Source organism: Centruroides vittatus, unplaced genomic scaffold (assembly GCF_030686945.1).
Source record: "Centruroides vittatus isolate TY-2023 unplaced genomic scaffold, ASM3068694v2 contig_345, whole genome shotgun sequence".
Classification (NCBI taxonomy): Eukaryota; Metazoa; Arthropoda; class Arachnida; order Scorpiones; family Buthidae; genus Centruroides; species Centruroides vittatus.
In genome coordinates, this window is record NW_027122170.1 from 2,090,591 (window position 1) to 2,116,064 (window position 25,474).

At 29.6% G+C, this 25,474-nt stretch overlaps 1 protein-coding gene across 3 annotated transcripts in view; it reads left to right on the forward strand.

The window, feature by feature from the left end:
- Positions 1-25,474, forward strand: part of Dhc16F (Dynein heavy chain at 16F) — a 383,439-nt gene that overhangs the window by 147,181 nt on the left and 210,784 nt on the right. For all 3 annotated transcript variants that reach the window (XM_067269011.1, XM_067269009.1, XM_067269010.1), the window contains exons 17-23: positions 3,555-3,704; positions 6,397-6,525; positions 7,964-8,077; positions 8,629-8,772; positions 16,175-16,384; positions 18,747-18,959; positions 24,290-24,470. In XM_067269011.1, coding sequence (XP_067125112.1) covers positions 3,555-3,704; positions 6,397-6,525; positions 7,964-8,077; positions 8,629-8,772; positions 16,175-16,384; positions 18,747-18,959; positions 24,290-24,470 — 1,141 coding nt within the window. The remainder of the gene's footprint in view (positions 1-3,554; positions 3,705-6,396; positions 6,526-7,963; positions 8,078-8,628; positions 8,773-16,174; positions 16,385-18,746; positions 18,960-24,289; positions 24,471-25,474) is intronic.

Genomic DNA, 25,474 nt, shown 5'->3' on the forward strand with positions numbered 1-25,474 from the left:
ATCACTTTATTATTATTAAATAAGAACTATTTATAAATAATTAAAATGTTATAAAATTCTGTATTTTATTACAGTTTTCACATACAATGTACAGTATATGTAATAAAGGTAATATGCAATAATTTACTTTAAAAATAATGTAAATCATAAATCATATAGTTAAATGTCATTTAAAAAAATTTTTCTTAAATGATAAAATTTATTTATTGTCTCTTAGCCATCAAAATCAGTATATTAGTATATTTGTCAGATTTATCATTTTGTAATTTTTAAAATTAATTTCTGTAATAATTTTATTTGAAGATATCACATGAATTACATATTTTGATATACCATAAACCAGGGTAACTTCATGACTAGGGGAAACTTTGTTACATCATGCTTGAACAACTTTTTTTGAATATGGCAAGTTTATATCCATTTCAAAATTTATTTGCAGTTAAGGTATCAACAGCCTATACCAGGGGTGGCCAACATACGGCCCGCATAATGGGTTTATGCGGCTTGTGATTAATTTTTTAATATTAGCTACTTAACTTCCAATAATTGGTCGAATGGATGATTTGCAATACTTCTTCATTTTTTAGAAAAATTCCATTGTAGAGATTTACAACTTTTGTATTCATCTGTTATAAATTTACACTATTTGACGAGCGAAAGACACCACACTCACTGAAACTCATCTGCCATTCCGCCATGTCACTCTGTTTACGCTGACGTGTGACGCACGGCACTGCCTGCCCGTCAACTTTTTTTTTGCTTGTACGTTTCTTCGCATTGTAAAATGACATTGCGCATGCGTCAGGAACTTCTGTTTGAACAAACGTGATCTGCTGCCTGGGTCAGCGTATTTGTATTTAACATGATTTAATTTTAATATTTTGTTCGGCATGGGGGCAAAAACTGTTGGCCACCCCTGGCTTATACAGTGATATTTCCTGCCATAGAAAGTAAAAGATGTGTTAGTTTTCATTATTGATGTTCCTTCTGACAATCAAGAAATCAAGTAATGTACAAAGTTTCTGATACTTGATTTGATTGTAAGAAAAAAAAGTAGTTGACATGTTGTTACAAATATATTTATGTTAAAGTACTAAATTGTTCCTTCATTGTAAGAAACAATTTAAATCAATAAACATTAAATTAAATTAAATTAAATATTTCTGATAAAGTATTATTCTTGTTATTAATTATTTGTAAATACAGTTTTTATTAATTGGTTTAGCTAGTGTAAGTTACAAAAGTAAATTTCATAAAGTTGAGGGGTTACTTTGTGATAGTATACAAAGAATCTGATCAAAGCATAGTGAGTGAAATTGCATAATTATTAGTGAATAGTGAAATAAAACATCCCATATAATGGAGATTTAACCTAGAAGGCAAAACAAATTAGTAATCATGTAATTGTATTACAATTATTTACTTGCAATATATATTACAATTATAATTTGAAGAGAGGTACTACTATAGATTATAACAGAAGTGAAAAAGGTGGTGCACATATAAATGCAATGGAATCTGCTGTAAAATATTGACAGGGGCCTTAAGAAAAACAAGAAATGGCTGTCTTGATCATTATATTTTATTTCTCTCTTATTCTTGAAAAATGATTTTTACATTTCGTATCATGTTGCTAACAAGTTCCAATTTTGTTTTTGGTAATAATAAAAAAGAAGATTTAGTGTTTATTGAAGGATTAGAAATTGTTTGTTTGTGATAATTAATAAAAGTTTTTTTAATGCATGATTTTTGTTTCTTTCTTTACCTTTCCATAGCAATTACTGCAGGGAAACACTGTAACATAGAGTTTACTGTAGATTTATGCAGTGAACAGGCAATCACAATGTTACCCCAAGTAATGGTGTAAAATTGTGACTAATATTTTTCACAGTATTGTTTAAAAACAATAAATTAACGGAAATGTTAAATTTTCCTAAACTGACAACTGATGACACATTTTGTCCAATAATCTAATATTTAACATTTAAAAAATGTGAAAAGTATTACAAATCAACCAGTTTATGATCTGAGTATATTATAACAACATATTCTTCGTTTTATATTGTGATGTACATTGTAGATGATCATTAGCCAACGAAGGCAAATGTATCAAATAAAGAACCACACACAGTATACCAGGTATGGTTAAACAAAGTATTTATTTTTGCAGAACAGATATAGGTTATTAAGAATTCCAACTCAATAACAGTAAATGGTAACACAGCATTACCAAAAATTATCAGCAGACAAATGACCAAAATATCACATGAAACTGAGATTGCGTAATGTGCTAATTAATACTTAAAACTAACTTATACTAAAGAAGAGGGAAGTCAGAAAGGGAAGGTAATAAACAGTGAGATAGATAACAGAAAAGAATAAAATACCTAGGATGTACGAAGGTTACACACTTTTGGTGGGAGACCACGTGGAACCCACTTGGACTGATTTCCAGTTGTTGTCTTCCTTTTCCTTTTTTGTTTTTTGATTCGAGACTTGCTGTATTGTCACTTAAATAAGTCTACTAATCCTTCTGAGACTAGTTCTATTTCACCAGTCTTGCCGATTTCGACAACACAAAGTACTATCTTCTTTGTCCTTACTTTATGAGGGCCAGCCAAAAGATGACCCACTCGCTCCAACACATACCCTCAGGTAGCCTTTCTCCTCTTCGTTTTACTTGGTTCCATGAATCGATCCTCACCACCCAAGGAAATAGAGAAAGAATAGAAAGTTCTAGAAATAAGAAGGAACAAAGAACAAAGGAAATATGCTAAAACTATGACTATGTGAAAATTATACAATGCCTTTTTGCCACAATATCAGGAACAAAGAAAAATATTAATTTTTAAAACAAAAGCAATGTTTACAAAATATATGGAGAAAAGATTAGTTTTATAGGAAAATAATTTAACAGTTTATTTTATTTCATAATTGCATTTATTGTATAGGATGATGAATAAATGACTATTTATATTTGAAAAATTGAATTTATTTTAAACTGAATATATTTTGAATTAGTCTTTTATGTTTGAATGATTCTTATTCACTAGAACATTATTTGACATTTGGGATGCAATTTTCAGATTGTAGACCTTGCATTCCCACCATCATCTGTTTATCTGTTCCTTTATTAATCTTGAGAATAGAGTTAGATAAAAATTGAGTTCAGATATGGAAAGCTTAGGGGCCAGAGCACTAATAATTTATATATGAACTTTCGGTCTGGACTGGAAATCACATCATATTTTAAATTAAAAGATTATTCAAAATTGCAATATGGCATTGTAATGATGTCACAATAATATACATTTGATTTTTAAGTTTTAGAAAATGAATGTATATTTCTGAAAATATTTTTGTTTAAATCACCAAATCACTTTTAATAATTTTATAACATTGGATTGATTTAAGTTTTGAATATTTTGCACATTAATTGACAAATGTATCTGTAAACAAATAACTTTTTATGATAGAAATTTATATTTTTCAAATTTTATTTGTTTAAAAATTATTTAAAATGAATTTAATTATTTTGTTTTTATTTTATGCAGAATTTAACATCTACAATCGAATATCTTAGTTTTGCATTTTATAGAGTATTTGTCGATAAAGCTATATACATGGATAATTTGTGCAAATGTCTTGAGACTGATAAAGAAAATTTGAGAGAGGAAATTTTTCAATTACGTTTGGAAGCTGAGGTACTTAAGTCCTTTAAATTGAATTAAGCAATTAAATTTTGATTACATTGATATTTATTTACAAAATATAAATGTTTCTCTGATATAAACTGACAAAAAACAAATTATGAAAACACACAATTAGTATTATGTTTTAATGTTTTTTATTATGTAATAGTGATAGGTAAAATTGTCTTCAGAATTGATTTATAAAGTTTCAACAGTAATTGTAAAAATTTTCGTAATAATTTGTTTTTTGCTAATATAAGAAGTATAATGTTATGTAGGGTGATTCATATAGACCCCAAACCCAAATTTTTTAGAATGTCTCTTAAACAAATGAATGGAAATTGGTGAGATTTTCAGGAAGCATATCTCCAACTATGTTGAACAATCAAGTGCAGAAACTGACTGCTAGATAGCAGCAAATGCATGTCTTGGTTCCTTTTTCCTTAGAGAAACACTGCTTCATGTGTGCAGATTTTCATAGAATTTGGTGAACAATTTGGCATGGAATTGACACAAGGTTATTTTCGGCAAGATGGAGTGACTTGCTTCACATTACAGAAGTCAATGGTAAAAATCCAGAGTTTTTTTGTGGACTGTGTCCTCACCAAGAATCTGCAAGTTTCACAGTCTGTAAAGGAAGATCTTAGAGGATAACATTAGGAATGCGATTTAAAACATTGATGATGCAACATTGAGATGCATTATCAATAATATGTAGTATCGTGTTGATATGTGCTCGACAGAAGGTGGAGCCACTTCCAATACTTGCAGTGATGTGATTCATTCATGTCTTTATGAATCATCCTGTATTAAGAATATAATTTAAATAAATATAATTTGCTACATAACATTCATTATTAATTTGTGAATTTAAAAATATAGTTAGAAGAATAAATATTGTTACATATGCATAAATATGTTGTAAGTTAATTTTTGTAATATTTGGTTTTTTTAATTAAAATGTGTCTAGTTTACCTTCTTGAGATCTGTATGTAATTGTAATACCAAAATAAAGTGTTAAAACATTTTAAAACGTTACATTACACATGTGTACTTTAAATATTTTTAAAAAAATAATGGAAAAAAATATGTTCTCTTTCAAAATCACATATTCTAAAAAAATATGGGTTTCTCTCATTAGAGTGGTAACTTATATGTAATCTAAACATATAATATTTTATATCATTTCTTATATCTACTGATAATTATCAATCAAGCTATTAAATATATTTAAAAAGTTTTCAAAATGTATATTATTACCAATGAAAAAAAAGATAATTCAGTAATAGGTAATTTATTTAATTTTTTCATAGATTGAATAGAATTTGATCATTGTATATGTGATTTGACTGATTTCGATGTAAAAGTTTTTATTCATTCAAAAATTGACTTTAGTTGTTGTTAACATGTGTATATTATCAGAAATTATTTTAAAAATTTGAAAAATTCAATTCATATTGAAAGAATATTTATTATATTGGATTGTTACAAATGAAATTGTCCTTTTTCAAAATTTAAACTTTTTATCCTTGTAGTTCGTTATTCAAGAAGCTTAACAAATGGGTACTATATAAACATGGCAACAGAAACAAAAACAAGGTGCATCATTTAGTGGTCTGCTATTTTTTGATTTTCTGGAACACAAACACAAGTATATTGCCACATATTGTGACTTGTAATGAAAAATGGATCCTCTATAACAATTGTTGATGTGCTGCACAGAGGCTAGTTGTGGAAGAAACACCAAAACTGAACATCTGCAAAGTTATGGTGTCTGTATTGAGTGTAACCAATTTTTCATTTTTGTGTAAGGTAAAACAATTAATGCCAAGAAATTTTGTCCAGAAATTGAAACAATATATAATAAATAGCACATTTAGGAGCCAGCATTGGTGAATAGATATGGTGTATAATGTGGCCATGCAATAATGCCAGACTACATATTTCAAAGCTGATCATAAAAAAATGGACAGAATTGAACTGTAAAATTTCCCTCTCCCATCTTATTTTCCAAACCTTTTGACAATAGACTACCATTTTTCTAAATGTCTTGATAGTTTTTGGAAAGGAAAGTTTTCGAGGAACAGGACAGTAAAAACTGCATTTGATGATTTTTAGGCCTCTCATTCTCTTGTTTTTATCAAATTGGCCTTACTGCACTTATATTGCATTGGGAGAAATGTACTCAAGTTTTGATGCAGACTAATTTGATGAAATACATACATATTAAGTTTGATTAATAAACCTTCAAAGTCAAAAATAAAAAAAGCACAATTTCATTTGCAACAACCGAATGTATAAGCAATTAAACTTTTAACTATAAAAATTAATTTAGATAACTGTAAACAAATAATTTTGAAGATATTGCTATGATTTAAAATTAAAATTGTAAATTATTTAAAAATATCACTATAAGTGCTTGAAGTATTTTATATAAATGTAATATGAAAATGACTCTAAGAGACTAAAAAGATTGAAGTGTAAAAACTTGAAAGTTAATATAATATTATTGACAAATTTTAGGAAACAAAGGTTGTTTCAATAAAAATTATTTTATTTGTAGATGTATCTAACTTTATGAGACTTTTTTCAATGTAAAATAATAAAAAATTACAAAGTAAAATTTCTATATATGTATATAATTATTCAAATTGATATTTGGGTATTATAAATTTACTTATATTTTCTACATTTTTTACAATAGGATCCTGAACTACTAAATCCATCTGTGGACATCGCAGATATGCAATCAAAAATTAAAGTGTTATTGGATAATTTAACTGAAATTCAAAAACATGCTGATGATTTAAATAGTTATCAAGATGCAGTACAGGTAGAAATTTTAAAGATGTATAAATCAAAGTTTATTTTTAAGTAAAAAAACTTAGTAAGTATTGTTAATTTGACTTTAATATTAACCTAAATTTTGTGAATGTATTTATTAATGTATATAAATAAATACATTAGTAATAATTTAGTAATAATTTTTAATTTATTAATTCTATAAATCTCTGCTTTCAGGAATTGGTTGTAATTGTCTTTTACTATATCAGTTCAATTTGAATATATTTTAAAAAGTTCTTAAAATAATTACTTTTCCAAATATCTTTTTAATTCAAACTTTAACGTAGTAAAACTCTTAATTTACGTCACTGTATAGGAACAGCTTTAGGTGAGGGCTGTCAGGGAACATGCTCTGGACCTCCAAGTGTTTAGGGCTTCAAATACAAATCAAAATTAGGATCTTAATGATCTATATATAGTCTCTTATTGCTCATTTATTGTTTATAGCTAAAGCTTTTCCACATTTTTTATATAGAATAAATAAATTTTTAAATTTGAAAACTGATCTACCTGGTCTAGTGATTTTATCATGAAGTTGTAATTACTGTCAGCATACAATAAAAATTATTTATTTGTAATATTTTCTACAAATGAACATTATGATTGTGGCAAAACACCAGATGACGTTTTACCATTTTACATGTTGTATTGCGGAGGATGTAGCCTACAAAGGAAGGTCGTCTCCATACTTTTTGTAAATTTTAATGGATTACCGATGGTGTGCAACGACAGACTGAAAAAGCAAAGACAAAGATTTTTTTGTGAATGCTCTGTGTTTTTACAATTTATATTTACTAATGTAAAATAATGTTGGCCATGTGTTTGTTTTTAATATTTTCTAAAAATTATTGTAATTGGGCTACTATTTTGAAATTGCAGACCTATAAATTTCCATTGGCATTTGTCTGTCTGGCTATCTGTCCTTAATCTTGATAACAGAGTTAAATAGATGAAAGTTGAGACCAAATATGGAAAGCTTATAGACAATAGATCCTGATTAACAATATACAAACTCCCTGTTTGAACCGGAAATAACATGATTTCAATTCAAAATTTTTCTCCAGAATGGAGTTAGATGATTGTCATGACTTTATTGTTAACAGGAAAAGTATGATGTAGATGTACAGGGGAAAGGCACTACTAAAATCCAGAGCATATATTTTAAATTAAATAAATTTAAAATATGACTAAAAATTGCAGCTCGGCATTGTGATGAAGTCACAATAAATAGTTGTTCATTGAAAATGAAAATATTTAGAAAATTGAATGTATACAAGCAGATATTATTATATATTTTTTATTCTAAAAAAATTCAATTTTTATTCTGCTAAAGAATAAAATAAGATATAATTATGCAGGTTTTGATTTTAATTGATTTGTGTATTGGAACAGTTAATTCAGTAATTTATAAAATATTTATTTAATAGATTGAAGTTACAAAATTTAAATATTTGGAAGAATTAAGAACTGTTATTCAAATGAAAAAATTCTGCTGGGATACCATTTCAAGTTGGAATTCCTCTATTCAAGATATGCTCACAGTAAATATATTTTATTTTTCAGGTTATTAATAAATTAAAATGATAGAAAATTTGTTCAGATAGTATAAATTAATCAAATACATTTACATCTTAAATATCTGTACATTAAATAGATATTAAATTTAAATTTTTTTTTTGTATAAGAACCAGAGACTTTCAATTGTAAATTATTACAACAGGAACATTTAGTCATAAGAACTTGATTTCTTTTTCTTTTTTCACAAGATATTTTTTAATTTATCTTAAAATTTAGTATCTTTATTAATAAATTGTTAATGAATTGAATAAGTTATTTAAATATATAACACTTAATTTATTATTTTTTTATTTAGATTTGTATTTGTTTTATTTTAAGGGAACATTTATATTAATAAGATAAAAATTTATTTATTTATAAATTCAATTTGTGTAATAGATTATTTCCAAAAAAAAGTACTTTCATATCTTTATGAATTTACTTTACTTAACTTAAAAACTGAATAATTTAATAACTGAATCCTGTATAATTAATAAGAAGATACTAAATAGTTTGTTTTATATTCTAATTTTAGAAACCATTAAAAGAATTAGATGCAGATGAAATAAATAAATATGTTAGCAGTTATATAAATAAAATACAACAATTAGAAAATAATCTTCCAAAAAATGAAGTTATTTCTCAACTCAAGAAAAAAGTCAATGAATTAAAAACAAAGGTTTGAAAATTTTTAAATTAAATTTATTGTAGATAAGTAGGACTATATTAAAAATATTATACAAATGGTTGTTGAAAATATAAATATAAGAATCCAGATAATTCAATATATTTAAGTTTCATATTTGTTGAAACACAAATTTAGACAAATTACAGTAAAACCTTTTTAAGGAAAAGTTTAAGAAGTAAAAGAAAACTCCCAACTTTGAGGTCTTATCTGTTTTTAGAGGTAATTCAAGACCAATTGAAGCCATGGGAAAGGACAATGCCAATATTTAATTTGATGCCAATTTCTGATCCTAACTGGAAATGTTTACTGATTTTGGAACTTACATTTTTTAAATCAAGAATTGTATACTGTAACATTATTATCCCAAATGCCAGTCATTTGAAATTCTGATGGCAGACAAATTATTAGAAGGAAATATTTTTACAATAAAGTTTCTTTGTTTTGTGAAGGGGCTTTTGGTTAGTGTTCACACCATGTCTAGGACCTCACATTTGCAATTATGAAATGATATCAATTGCTATTATTCATGAAATAATTTTTTGATCAGTTTCATCTGACTAATTGATATCAGTTATTGTCAAGACAATTTTAAGTGATTAATCTATATTAAATGATATTTTAAAAACTACTTTGTAAATTGATTTGATATATTTGAAATTTGAAGTAATATAAAATTGAACAATACACTATTATTGATAAACAGAACATTTGCCAAATGATACCATACGATATTGATTGGTATTATTTGTTCATTTGATGCCATTTAATGTCACGTACTAAATATGTCAGTTAACATCAATTGATATCATGTATTTAGAATTTAAAAATGTGAAAGCATTACAAAATAATTTGATAACAGTTGATATCATTTAACATTCTCTTCTACAAAGTAAATGATTGCAAATTAATTGCTAATTATTGTCATTTAATATCATTTTCTACCAATTGGCATCAACTCATATTATTTGAAGTAATTTGCTAATAGTAGATGATTTTAAATGATAGTTTTATTAGGGGATGTCTAAATGTGGGCTACAAACTTTTTCATGTTGATGATTTTGTTAGGTGAAACTTTTTTTTTTAGTTTTTTTTCTCCTCTATATTATATGAATTTATTACTATATTTGTGAGTTATTGTTAACATTAATTTGCATAATGACTGTTCAAACTCCTACAAAGAAAGAGTTTTTTTTTATTCCTAAAGGCAAATTATAACTGGAAAAAACATTATCCTAAAAACTTTGTGTTAAAGCTCAAAAATTAGAACATTTCTTTTAATGTCCAACAAAGGTTTATGTTGCTAAATTAAAATTTAAAAAATTTCTTACGGTAGCATAAGTTTTTGTTTTCATTTCATTTGATGTATACATCTGGTTTATTTTAATTAGTCTATTGGAATAACTCAAAAAGTATACATCCCAAAAAAAATTTATTAATCCAAACATGTTAGACTTCAAGGGTGCTGCAAGATGACATTATTGGTTTCATCATAGATTGCACTATAGTTAATAAAAACAGAAGTACAGAAAAACAGAATCAACTTTTTCCTAACTGATAACCTGCATTTTTTATTGCATATTATGATTCTATAAAAAAAAATGTATAAACTTTTACCTGAAATATTTTTTCTGTGAATTTTTATGCAGTTAGCACATTGTGTACGTGCACAGTGGGATAGTTGTGAATTTCATTGAAAAAAAGAAAGAAAAAGACTAAACATTCATTGGAAAACTATTATTATTTAGTGTAATCATTCTTTTTCTTTACATAATCAGCTGGTAAGAAAACTTGTATCATAGTGTATTAAAGCCATTAAGCTTGTGGTAAAGAGAAGACATTGATCTTGGCTTATTTTTAAAATCTGTCCTGAAACTTAGCTTGAGACCATCTTAAATTTTCTCAATACAATTTTTATGTTAATTAAACTTTTAGCAGAATATTTCATTAACATGAGTCCCCTTGTGGCCATGTATGCCATATTTTTGTGAGATAAGCAGAGGGTCAGGGGTTTATCCTCGCTGACCACTTACACTGCACAGGTTGGCAAATCCCGATTTCTTTGTCGTTGGATGGCTAGGAGGGCAAAAAGTGAGTGGGGAGGTCGTCAGTGAGTCAACAGGTGGGTTGGATTGACAGGAGACAGGTTAACAAATAAAACATTTATTGGCTAACTAGAATAAAATACAAGGCAATTACAACTATTCTATGATACTATGCGATTAAATGCAGTTATATGCTAGTAGATATAAACCTCTACAAGTTCTAAACAAACAGGTGGCTATGAGCTAAGCTTATTGCTGTTGTGGGAGAGAGTTTACAAAGGTCCTAACAAAATACCTCTTGGTGTGAGATTGGACAATATAATTTGATGTATGGCGGTTGCTGACGATGTGGAAAGGTTGCTGTAGGTCTTCTCCGACGGGACTTCGTTCCTGGGTATGGAGAACAATGACACAAGAATAGAAACAACTTCCTATGCAAGTGTGCTAAGTTTCTGGTGGTGCGAGCTTTTATAGTAAAGTGACCAGATATGTTAGGTTGAAATGTGGGACACTTCTGTGTTGTGGGAGGTAAAAATGGGGTGGACCTCCAACATACATATATATAATAATAAAAAGTAATTCATTCATAAATAATTTAGTAGAAAAATATATAAATACATAAATGCATAAATAAACTTAAAAATAACTCTTTATAAAAAAAAATTGTTTTTTTTCACAACTTGATGGCACTGTTTGTATATCTGTCATGGTATGCCTGGAATGGCCACTAGGGGTGCCCCTAGATATTATTTAAATTACTAATAAATTCAGTATATTATTATTGCAATAGGAATTTATTATTGAATTATTGATATGAATTTATTATTTATACCACGGAATGACACTGTTGCTGCTAGAACGCTCACTAGGGGGCGTCCCAGGCGACTAGTAGTAAAATAAAACAACTTTGTGCTCTTGACAACTTGTGAACATCTTGAAAATGTTACATGACCAAATGTGAGACACTTTCCGGGACAGTGTTCAATGCAGGACTAACAACCCAAATCCGGGACAGTCCCACACAATCTGGGACGTTTGGTCACCTTATTTTATAGTGTTAGAGTGGGAAGTGGTTGGTTGTTGATGATGACTTGCAAATTCTTGACAGCTAAGTGTCAACTTTCCCACCTAACTGTTGATAGTTACTGGAGACCTCTGCTCCATTTCTCCGTGAGGAGTTTTTTCTATCGGTGATTGTTTACAATAATTTTTGAACAAAAAAATGAAAGTTTTCTTTCATTCACAAAAATTTTTTTGCTAAAATCTACGGTCTCACATTTTAGTTAGGTTACTTAGGACACTTTTCTTTCTTTCTTCTTTGTCCTGTTAAGACACACGAATGTGCATGGACCACAAAAGGACAGGATGCACAAAATGAAAGCAAAAAATAAAATTTATTTACAGACAAAAGGACCAATAAACCTAACTTTTCACCTTTTCGCATGGTATCCGTACAGGATTTGTTTCGGATTCCAACTCTGCACCTCACACACGTATAATGAAGGAACAAAGGCACAAGATGTGACATCATACAATAGAGACACGTTTCACGACAATGGATTACAATCGGATATTTTCCAAAATACTATAACTAAGACTTAAAACTAACTTACAAACTATAAAAAAGGGAAGAAGGAAAGGATAATATAGATATTTAGGTGTATAGAGAGGAAAGAGTAGGGGATACCCAGGATATTGTATTTCTTTGATGCCTTCCAGTGGGGGGGGAACTGCATTCCAGTCAGTTGCTATATATTTCTTTGATTCTGGTCAATAATCAAGAGATATGTTGTTTCTTGATCTTAGTACACTGAGTTCTTTTTTCAATCGTACAGATGATTCATTGTATTTCCATTCTGCTTAACAAATGATTCGGATCCCTTCACTTGCAGTCTGCTCGCTCTGAACTCCTTGCCAATAATGACCATTATCTCTCCCCCCAACATGCCTTGGGGTGCTTGCTCTTTTTTGTCTTCTCGTTTAGTTCTTGGAACAGCGTTGCCCCCGCCTGATAAGGAAGTGAAGAATCGAAAGATCGAGAAACAGGGAAATAAAGAACACAAGATCGAAGAATTAATATTAGGCTTGCGATTAATGCATATATACAAAATTTATGACGTACTGCCACAGTCCTATTCTTTTCTTGACTTTTCTTTTAAATCTTTCACTTCAACCTATATCTGCGGTGGATCTCCATCATTAACAGAATTGGTCTTACTGCTTAAGTAAAGATCTACACTCCTCAAAAGTGAAATTGCAACAACATGAAATAGTGCATGTAGCTACAAGCATGTTGCAGGACTGGTAGAGGAGAGAGACATATGCAAATGATTAAAAGAACAACAAACATATACAACAGAAACTTATTTATTCAATAACGAATATGGTTTCCACAGGCAGCTATACAGACCACAATACAGTGAGGCATACTATCAATCAGGCAATTAATGGTTGCCTAAGGTATCCCATGCTAAGCTGTGTCCACTACAGTGTGCTTGTCATCTACAGTATCTTGGTCCTTATGGTCCTTGGTGCATTTCATGTCAGACAAGGTTTCATAGGTATTCAACAGGAAATAGATCTGGCCATGTTGCTGGCCAGGGAAGGTTGTGAATTTCATTTGGGCTGGTGAGAGTTTGCTATGTGATATGAGGTTGGTCATTGTCTTGTTGGAACACTGTGTCAGGTGCATTTTGTACCAGTGTCCAAACTACTGGTCCACTGTCAAAGTACCAGAAATATGCACTAGGACTGTTCTCTGGTCAAACACAATGCTTCCTTAAACCATGATTCCTGGTGTGGGGCTGGTGTGACATTCAATGAAAAGGACTGGCATGTAGGATACTGCCCAACCATCCATGACTGTCATTTCTCCACAAATGGAAAGTGGGATTTATCTGTAAACAATACCTGATGCCATTCAGAGATCTAGTTGTAACAACAATAACATCATGTTAGGTGCATAGCCCTATGTCAAGTGGTTAATGATACCCCTATTGCTGGTTGTTGTGTGTGTAGCTCAATTTCATGCAACCTGTTGCAAATGGTGGGTGGACACATGCATTCGTTGACAGCGACAGGTAGCGTCAGATGTCATTTGCCATGGAGAATAATTCATGACAGGTGTGGTCAAACGTACGTGGTGAAAAAATAAGTCCGACGAGAGGATAAAGGAAATTTTAACAACTTTATTTTAATTTTCACCCGCATTTGTTAAATTATACAGGATTCTCGATACACGTTTGTATTCCGACACTCCTTTTACAAAATCACTTAAAACTCGGCAGAATCGTAGTCGAAAAACTCGCGACAAAAGAATTGATGTACGCAACGCGTTACAGAAGGGGCGCGTAAAAGAAACTTATAACTAATTACTTAAAACTACTTATGCTAGAGAGGGAAAGAGAAGATGTAGATAATAGGACAGAACAAGACAAGAACGGGTACCCAAACTTAGCTAGTGAACTCGTGATGGTGGCTATAACTCAGGCCTTCTTGGACGATACGAGATTCGACGACCGTAGTGTTCGAATTTTCTACTTCGTGTTCTTTCGATAGACTTCCAGAAGAGCTTTTGTATCAGATTTCTAGAGTTCTTCTCTAGATTCCGTAACGTTCAGTTTGCTGCCTCCTTCGTGCTCCCGTCGGCGCGAAATTCCTGGAGATCTCACTAAACACGTTCTCACAGCTCGTCGTCTCGGCCCAAAAGTGCCCAGTCTATCACTCTTTTAGCCCCTGCAGGCTATCCCTTTTTCTTTGTCTTATAACCAGTTCGTTGCCACCCGCTGAGAGAAGTTTCCAGAAGAAAGAGAGCAGGGAACAAAGGGTAGAGAAATAAAGGGAAAGAGGAATATATACATATATATATATATATATATATACAAATAAAATATACAAAAAAAAATATGGCGTAAGACCACACAGGCCATTTGGCAAATCTGCTGGTCTGTGCACTTCCTCTTTGCCATGTTCACAGATGTTCTTGCATTCATTGTGTCACACATTGGTGGATGGTACTCACATCACGCCCAACACATGTGGTAACTGTTTACATCGACAAACGAACATTGCACAACTCCTGGATATGGTCTCATTTCCCAGCTGTTAACTGGCAGTATTCAGCTTGCTATTATCTCTGAGGCATTTTCTGTGCTTCTTCAAAAGTTCAGCTGCTGCAGATGTCACTGATAGCATTTAAGGTCCAAACTGGCTGCTGTTCTTTAGAGCTTGAAACTAGGTACCACATGATTTGATGAATACACAAACTTAATCATTTGCATACCTTTGAAATTTGCATGTGGCTTCACTCATTTCTTCATGGTGTTGCAATTTCACATTTGAGGAGTGTATCTTGGGGCTAATACTGGAAATCTTAACAAATGAACATTGAGGATATAATGAAAAAAGCGGTGTGTAATTAGTGGATTAATGAAAAAATGAGAGGTGTTTCAAGTGAAAGAGGACTTACCTTGATGAATACAGAGGGATGGAAGAGAAATTTCAAATGTGGAGAGAAGAAGCAAAGAAAATGTAGAAGAAAGAACAGTAATATTCAGAGAAATAAAGTGTAAATGCAAGAAAGAAGACATATGAAGGGGTGTTATTTATTACAGAAGATCATTTTCTTAGAAAGATACCTTTTACTTCTTTACACCAGCTCACCATTGTAATTCTCTCTTTTAATTTTATCGACTAATCCTAGCCTGTAAAATTGTATAATTTTAGCTATAAGTATAATTGTCATGTTCAAGTAAAAGGAAATTGTCACGTAATAACATATTGTTTTACATGTTTATTTGGTAATATAAAGTAAATTAGTTACTTAATCTGTGTATTCACCAACTATAGAAACAGACACCCTTGCTTCTCACAGTTTTCTCCTATTGCAAATGATATTCAAAGACATCTCCATTTTCCTGAGTGCATAAGTCAATTCTATATTGAATTGTCTCATAGCATTTAGTGTCGTCTTCTGGAAGGTGTTTGTACAAGTTGTTTGAATTCTTTCAATCATATCTTTTTTAGTTGTTGGTTCCTGTTTATAGATAACATTCTTTAAATATCCCCACAAGTAGAAGTCAGGTGAAGTCATGTCAGGTTCCATGACTTCCATGATTTTTAACTGAATATCACAATTTCCCAAATATTTTTTCAAATTTAAATGTTATATATAATGAAGAAAATTGAATAAATTAATAAAACAAAATAATTATAAGTCATTAAAGTGAAGATATCTATTTGTTTTAATACAATAAAATAGTTAATAACTGAAACTTGATATAATGAAATATCGCAGAGTATAATAAATTTGTATATGAATTACTAGTAAAATTTTTATTTTATTTAATTAGCTTCCAGTTATTTTATGTTTGTTAAATCCAACAATGGAAGAATATCATTGGCAATTGATTTACAATGTACTTCAACAACCATTTGATGAAAAACAAATAATTACAATAGAGAATTTAGAGAAAATTTCTGTATATGCTTATGCTGATGAAATTCGAAAGATTTCTGAACAAGCAACAGCTGAAGCAAGTCTAAAGACATTACTAAAAAAGGTAAATATATATATAGTAATGATAATTTTTGAAAATATATTAAGTAAAATTATATTTAAAAGTTTATAGTAGTTCTACTTTATAATCGGTTTAATTTTTTCCTTATTATATCACTAAATTTCATTTTATTACAATTCAAAAAGTATTTTGTGTACATTAAAAATTATATATTTAATCAATTTGTTACCACTTAATTTCTAATTTATAAATCAAACTTGTTTTAAATATTGAAACTTTATTTTATTTTAATATCATCATTTGAAATTATTAATTACTTTGCATATTTTTTAATCAATGAATCATTTAACATTTACAACAATACTGTCAATTTTTGTATTTTATTACTTTTTATGCTACTTAAATTCCTATAGATGTTTTGATTAATATTTTAGAATAATATAAATGTATAAATATAATATAAACACATATTTAAATATATTATAGAATATAATATCAGAGATCTACAAACTTTTAAAACCTTACTATAAGTTTTCTATGAACTAAAAAAGACAATATATTCTCCAGCTCTTATATTTATGGATATTTATGGACATTGTTGCAATTTCTCTAGGTTTATATATAAGTGGTAAAAATATACTTCATTGTTCTGTGAGTCTCTAATAATATTATAAAACATGTTCTGTATTGAAATGCATATCGGATTTTTTAATAAATGCTGGAAAATTGAAATATCTGTATTGCTAAGAATCTAACCATAATATTAAATGAATGTAGAATAGGGTAGTGATAATTAAAATTTCAGTTAGACAATAAAATATATGAGAACTTGTAGTGTAATTCACAAAGATTCAAATTTATCACAAAAAAAACCAGAGAAAATTGCCTATAGTATTATGAGTATATAACATAATTTAATTAAATAATAATGTTATAAATGAATGTTTTCAGTTTTATTGTTCAATGTTTTCAGATGATGATAAAGATATTTGGTTTTGACTTTTTGACTAAGATCTCGTCTATTTGCTAATTGGAAACTAAACCAGTGTAATAGAAATATGATACTTATTTATATGAGTTGATTGGAAAGTAAAGATCAATTGCAAGTTACACTTTGCTTTTATACATTTTATTCAAACTTATACATCTATAAATAGTAGCCAATTCAATACAGTTCTCATTTGGCTTTATATTCAAACTGATGCTTGAAACAGATAGCATAATAAAAGTCTTTTTTTCCAGTCTTCTAAATGATTCAAGCACTTGATAATGTGACACCAATTATTTTATGCCCCTGTATAAAAAATGTGGAGCTTTGCAATCAGAATCATTCTCTCATATGGACTTCCATCACTCTGGAATCACCAATAGCCAAATGTTTAGGTTCAAATACATGAAACCCACTTGGTGTCAATTCTGGGACATATGGTAGATGATCCACACATTTTCATCCAAATTTCAGCAACAAGGTATTTGTCTATAGAGCTGTAAGAAACCTTATGTTGTTGTTAAAAAACATGCCTCTTTTTGAAAGATGTGCAAGTTTTTTTCTGTAAATGGTCTATCACAAACATTGAAGCGTAGTATAGTATTTGTCAATATTAATAAATCACTTACTATGTGCCATGTTTCATGAACTCCAGTAACAGCTCATCTTGGGAATCCCAAATCATGATGATTATAGGCCTGGTAGAATTGGTGTGCTTCTATTCCATAAATGCTTTCTTCATTTCTGAGGTTAATTGGTGTATTCAGATTCATATGGGCTTTGTAGTCTGTAATGGAGTAGTTAAAGCAGTCTATTCTTTTTACTTCACTTTTTTCTGACAGCGTCTGTTTGGTGTGTTTTCAAATTATTCATAAGCTTCCTTGGTATTCAGTAAGCAAAAACTTTTTGATTGTGCAGCTCATTGTGAACAGTGGCATGTGTTACCTCCTGATGTCCAACACAGTAGCAAGATAATGCAAAGTCACCTGTCTACTTTTAGAAATAAACTGATCTATTCTTATAGCATTGACTTTCAATTTCAATGTCCCCAGTCTTCCAATTTGCTCTTCATTGTAAACATTAATTATCTCTTCTTCAAATCTTTCAAACTATTTGTGACATGACAATTCATAACACTTTCTGTATACTTCAATGAATTGTCAATACAGATGTTTGTTTTACATGAAGGAAATTGGACAACACCACACTATCTTTCTAGTCATAGATGTGAAGCTAGACACAGACTGTGACAGAAGCCATAATTTTTATAGGATAATCAAAATCATACATTATGCATGATTTTTAACTGAATATCAAACAGAAAATATTAAGCAATAATAAAATTAATTAATAATTGTTTTAAAATTGTATTATTAATTACTATAATAATTTCAATCTTTATTGTTCATTTTAAAGGTTAAAGATGCATGGGAGAAAACAGAATATGTTGTCTTACCATATAAATCTGGCAAGGATGTGTATATTTTGGGAGGAACTGATGACATACAAGCTTTATTAGAAGATTCAATGATGACTATAGCAACAATTCAGACATCTAAACATGTTACACCCATTAAGAGTGAAGTAGAAGAATGGAGTAGACGTCTAGAATTATTTGCTGAAACATTGGTGAATTAAACTTTTTAACCAATTAAATATAATAAGAATGTAAGAGTATGATTAAAAACAGAGAATGCTAATAAACTTTTAAGGGTCACTTTTTATTGCAATAAAATGTTTTTCTAGATAATTCTTATCTCATTTTCAGATCCAGGCAAAAGTTTGAAGATCAGAATATATTAAATAGTTAATATGTCTGTTAATTTATTTTACTTAGTTAACATGAATTTTTAAATTTATTAATGTCTTTTTGTGTGAATAAAATTCAAAATTATCATTTAGTGTGTTTTATTCTTTGAACTTTTTAGTATGGATCTGAATATAAGACATGAATCATTTTGAAAAATGCTTAATCACAATAAAAAACAACTTCTTAAAAGCTTTTATTAGCATTTTATGATTTTGCATTATAAAATTTAAGTATTTTTAACTATAAATGATTATAGCAAAATTCAGTTATTGATTTAATTTTTTTGAAGATTACAAATTTTCACATAAATATTACTGAAAATTTATTTTGTTGTTAATTTGCATAGCAGTTTTATTTTTACAGTTTTTATTTCCAATATATCCAATTCACCTTTATAATTTAACTTTTAATGAAGTATTTGTTTTTCGATTTATATCTCTACCTATCTCTTATTATTCATAATCTCAGTGTCACAAATTCCAATTAAATTTGGTCATTTTCTTATGTGATGTTTAAAACTTTGTTTAGTAATGGTAATGCTAGTGTAACATCATCATATAATATAATTCTTTTTGAATTTCATTTTATATATAACATATAGAATATTTTATTTATTTTTGTGTTTTGTGTGTGCAACATAATGCAGAAACTACCATTATGTTGTACTGTACATACTTTTTTAAATTAATTTCAACAACCTGTATTTAAACATTTTCTAACATTGGTATTCCTTTATTGGATTTAACTTTAAACCTGATAAACTGAACATGCTTAAAACATTAGTTGGACAAATAATTTGTTCTATTTGCTATAATATGTCAGGTGTTGGAGGCATTTCAACAAATTTTTATAAGTTATATAAAGATAACTTTCCATAATTATTTTATGTTACATCTAATTTTGCTTTGGATCTTCGTACATCCCTAAGTTCTAAAAAATAAAAAATAACACACAAAACATACCCAATGAGATGGTATATAACGGGTGGGCAAGCAAGAGTTCAGTGGGAGCCGCAATGTAGGTTTTGCAAAATGCATGGGAGCTGCAGTTTTGTACTTTTTTATTCTGTACTGCAGTTCTATACTGCAATTTTATTATACAGTATAATATAAATGCAATACGTATAAAACAAATATTGAGTATTTTTAATAAACATATTTTCACAAAATTGTGGAAATAAAATAGTAAAAATAAAAATAAAAAGCAGAAATTAACATTTTCAGCAAGAGTCGCATGTAACTCAAAAAGAGCCGCATTTACCCATGTCTGGTATGTAAGGACTGTAATTGGGCTGCAATTAGAAAAAATTGTAGATCTATAAATTTCCCACAGTTGTTTGTCTGTCCTTCTTTTATATTGAGAACAGAGTTAGATGGATGAAAATTGAGACCAGATATGGAAAGCTTAGAATTCAAAAATTTTCCCCTGAAAGGAGTTAGATAGATGACTGGCATGTTTCTATTGCTAACAGGATAAGTAAGATATACAGTACAGGGGCAAGACTTTACTAATTTGAGGTGGAGAACATAAAATTGAATAAATTAAGGTAATAATATGATTAAAAATTGCAACCCATCATTGTGACATTGTCACAATAAAATAATTGCTCATAATATTAAAGGTAGATTTTTTTCAAATATTACCAGATGCTGATTTTACTACTATTTCTACTCGTAATTTTAACTATGATTACTCTTTATTGTTCTTTGATGTTAAGGAAGCATTGGCAAGCTCAATCCATCTAACTTTAGCACAGATGATATACCTGCTATATTCTTTTCTAAACTTAAACCTATTTCTGCTGTAATATTATCCAAATTTTTTTCAGATTACTTCAGTGCAGATACATTCCAAAACAATGGCATTTTTTTTAAATAAAAATACTACAAAAGAAAGACAAAAGCTCTTTTAGACCCATCACTATCTTCAATCATGCTAAAAATGTTTGAGATTTATTTATAGCAAAAAATGTATCTGCCAATAACCTCTAAACTATACCCCATTCAATGCTGTGGAATCCATCATCATTCAACACAGACTAACCTTCTCGAAACTATCTGTACAATTCAAGAAAACTTAGGCAAATTTTTAATTTTTAATTTGTTTATCTCGATATCTCACAGGTTTTGACTCCCTACTCTTTTTTAACATTCTTTTATATGTTTTACATGATGATTTTGATATAAACCTAGCTTTTTACTCATGTATAAACAACTATTTTTTATTAAAACTATGTAAGGTAACTGTAAATGGTCTCAAATTCATTAAGTTTTTCCCAATAAGTGGCATTTTTTGCATGGATCATGAATTAAGTGAATTATTCTTTTCTCTTTACATTAATAATTTATTCACCAACATTAATTCTAAACTAATTGCTTATGCTGATGATTTTAAACTTTTAAACTATGACTCTAATCTCTTGCAAAATGATCTTAACATCTTATATACTGCTTTCAACAAGATTAATTTAAAAATTAATATTCATAAAACTGTTGCAATATGCTTTTCTTTAGTTCACAATCCACCTCCACCTCCTTTTAAAATCTATACACAAGCTATAAAATATGTGAATTTGTATAGCAACTTAGGGGTGGTTTTTGATAATAAGTTGTCCTTTAAGATTGCTAAATCACTTGCCATTCATTAAGGTTGCTAAATCACTTGCCTGACATTTTATGGTGGTTCTGTAAGCTTGTTTCTTTCAGTCAATTTTAAAGTCTATTGTTTTTACAAATTTTCAGTCCATAATTGATTACTGTTTACCAATATGGGCAATGACTGTCTCTTTTCAACTCAACAAAGTTATAAGGGAAATAAATAAAGTTTACCTTTACCTTTTACTACTGTGTGATCTGGAAACCTTTCACTTGTTTACGTTTTTGTCTTTCTTTTTTGCAATCTTTGAAAACAAAGTTGTAAAAGTTAATGTATTTGTCAAACTTAAAGTAGGAGAGATGCCAGGCAGACAACTTAGGGAATTGTGAGAGATTCAGCTGGGAAAGTGATTGATGAAAATGTTGAGATTCATAAACTTGCAATTTCCAGCTTAAATATACAAAAAAAAAAGATAAGGAAAGCACTTTACCTGACAATTAGATAACTGGTCCAGATGTCCCAACTTTCAAGCAAGAAAACACCTCCTTTCCCTGATTACAGGCCATCACCCAAGGGAGTTTGCTCTTTTTTTAATTATGGGCTATCACCCCAGGGAGTTCATAAGTGAATAATGGAAGAAGTGATAGCCTCGGTGTGGGAGTGAGGGGGACGGCCATCACTTCTGACCTAAACTTGGTCTGTAGCAACAAAGTGGGAGACAACAAGTTCAAAAGGAAAAGTTGGATCTTGCCCAATCCAAATCATAGATTTCAGTCCAAATTGTATAAAGGAAACTGACTCCCAAGGACAAGCATGAGTCACATCCATTGCAAAGTGGGAGATTGCCATTGTGTTTCTTAAAGTGTGAATCTCTGCCATTAAAAGGGGGGTCATCAACAATGATGGGGTCAACATTTGAGTTGTTGAGCCGTCGTTGAGATTGTGTGTTGGCTGTTGTCATGCATCATCATCATGCTGCTGATCTAATTCAAAGAGACCTACCTACCATCTCCTCTGGATAATCCAACACTTCCTGGACAACATTCCTGTCCTCGATTTGCCATTGGGAGATTGACCCTATCCTACTCATTCACCCAATGCCTAGGGATTCACCATCTTTGCTTTCCAGTTTTCACCCACTAAACAATCACCACTGGAATTATCCCCACCTGCCCATTTTGAGTGTTGGCTTCGATTAATTGCAAGAATTTGTCCCTTAAAAATAAATGCGATTATAATTGTACATTTGTGTACATCTCTGTGTCCACCACCACTACTTCCTTACATCTCCCACCTCTCGCATCATCCTGACAGAAGCATGAGAGTAACAAGTAACCCTACTTTGGAACTTATCATAGGGGTATTTTACCAACAAAGGCTCCCACACTACCTTTTGCTAAATAAATTTAGCAATCTACCTTTCAGTCAGAACTCTGACGTCACTAAGGTTAGATTTGGTTTACCCGATGTTAAAGAAAGAATTAAATACTTTGATTGTGTTCTAACTTTTAAATATTTTAATGGATTTTTAAACAACTATTGGCTGAAACTAAAAGTCCCATCTAGACAATCTTGTTCTGTAACTTGTTTACATACCGTATTTTACGGACTATAAGACCTACAGACTATAAGACGCACCTTAATTTTTAAGCAGCTTTTTAAAAAAATACCTATAAGACGCTACGGACTATAAGACATACCTGAATTTTGGAGGCAATTTTTCAAAGAAAAAAGTGTGTCTTATAGTCCGTAAAATACGGTACTTCTTTTTACCATCTGTCATTATTTCATTTTTTTTATTGCTGCATAGAACATATGTCTTCAGTCAAAAATTATCTTGATCTTGATTTCACAAAGTATAAAAGCATTTGTCAATGTTTTTATATAATGTATAATTAATTCCTTTTATGTAATATTGTCAGATTTTATTGTTTACATCTTTTTATTTACTTTTAATTTTTTTACATGTTTTTAAATGTTTAAGTATGTGTATATTTATATTTTGCTATTGTCTTTTTATTTTATCATTGTAATTTTTTTATTTTTAATTATTAAAATTGTAATGGCGGTAGATATCAGCTGTCTTTCCACATTTCCTAACATGTGTAAAACAAATAAATAAATAAATTTAAGTAATATGATATTTTTTTGGAGAGAGAGAGAGCTCTGATTTCTCTTTTCTATCTTCTTGGCTATTGTCTGCTTAGTGTGGTGTGTAGTACTTTTGATCTTACCTTTGATTCTTAATAAAAGGTTTTTATTACGTGTAGCTGAACTGTTTGGATTGTAGTTGGAGAAGCTAACATAAAATATATTTGTTATTATTTTCTGTATATTAAATTTTCTTTTTTATTTTTCTGTCAGTTATCATAAAATTTTACATGTAAATAATTTTATAAGTCAAACTATTTTCCTATTTCATTTATTTCATAAGCAGTATTGTTTTTTGAGATACATAATAAATCACTTATTATATTTTCTTTTAAGAATTTAGATTTATTCAATGCACATTTTATTATAATTTACTTATTTTAGATTATGATTTTTCATATAGGAAGAATGGTTAAATTGCCAGAAAAGTTGGATATATTTAGAAAATATATTTAGTGCACCCGATATTCAGCGTCATGTTCCTGTAGCTGCAAAGTTATTTTCAGATGTAGATAAGTCATGGAAAGAAATTATGGCAAGAGTAAATAGAATACCATTAGCTATGAGAATTACTACACAACAAGGTAAATAAATAAACCTGAATCTAAACTTTGAAATGACTTTAGCATGATTTACATAGCAGATAAAATCCAATAATAATGCCATTTAGAGTGCTGTAGAGACAATTTTTGATTTTAATGAAATTTATTGAGAAAGATGTATTTCATATTTAAAAGAATATAAATATGTTTAATTTATGAAATAATCATATTAACGAAGGTCTGTTTTAACTGAAAAAATCAAATGATGATAATCTAAAATTAAAACTTATATTGGTATCATTATTTGTCAGCTGTTCTCTAGGTACAAATTTATAGCACAATAACATTCCTCATAAATTTTTAAAAACATTTTCTATCTGCAGGCTGTAAAAAGACCTAATGTAATGTAAGGTCCAAAATAAATATTAGGAACAGAGCTCGATGTACTTAATCAATTCATCTATGAAAACTTCTAACTTGAAAGTTGATCCAGACATCGATTTCCAGAGTAGTGGGCTGGTACCTTTAGCATCTTGACCATCCTTCCATTTCATAAATATCATTATAAATGATCTCAATTCTTTTATTTTGCAATGAAACCTATTTATAAATTTTAATATTTAATCCATGTTTATTGACTGCTGGATGGCCAAGTGGTCAAGGTGACAGCCTATTGCTCTCACGGACCCGGGATCAAATCCAGATGGGTCAAAAAATCCCCAGGAATTTTTCAGGAGTGGTCCGTTCAAAATGTCAGGCCCCATCCTTCACCACCTGGCCACCCCATTGTGGGCCTGGCTGAACCCATAATGGGCTCGCTAAAAAAAAAGAGGCCTCTTAGTGTCCACAGGATGGAAAGAGTTTAAAAAAACAAAAAAATATATATTCATTGTTTTATAAACTTGATGATTTTTTAAAGTACAGTGATACCGTGTACTAAATCATCCAACACCTGATGCTGAGAAAACGTTTATTAAAGAAACGTTAACGTTTCCGACCTAATATAATAGGCCATCTTCAGATGCAAGTATTCTCGAACGTATTTT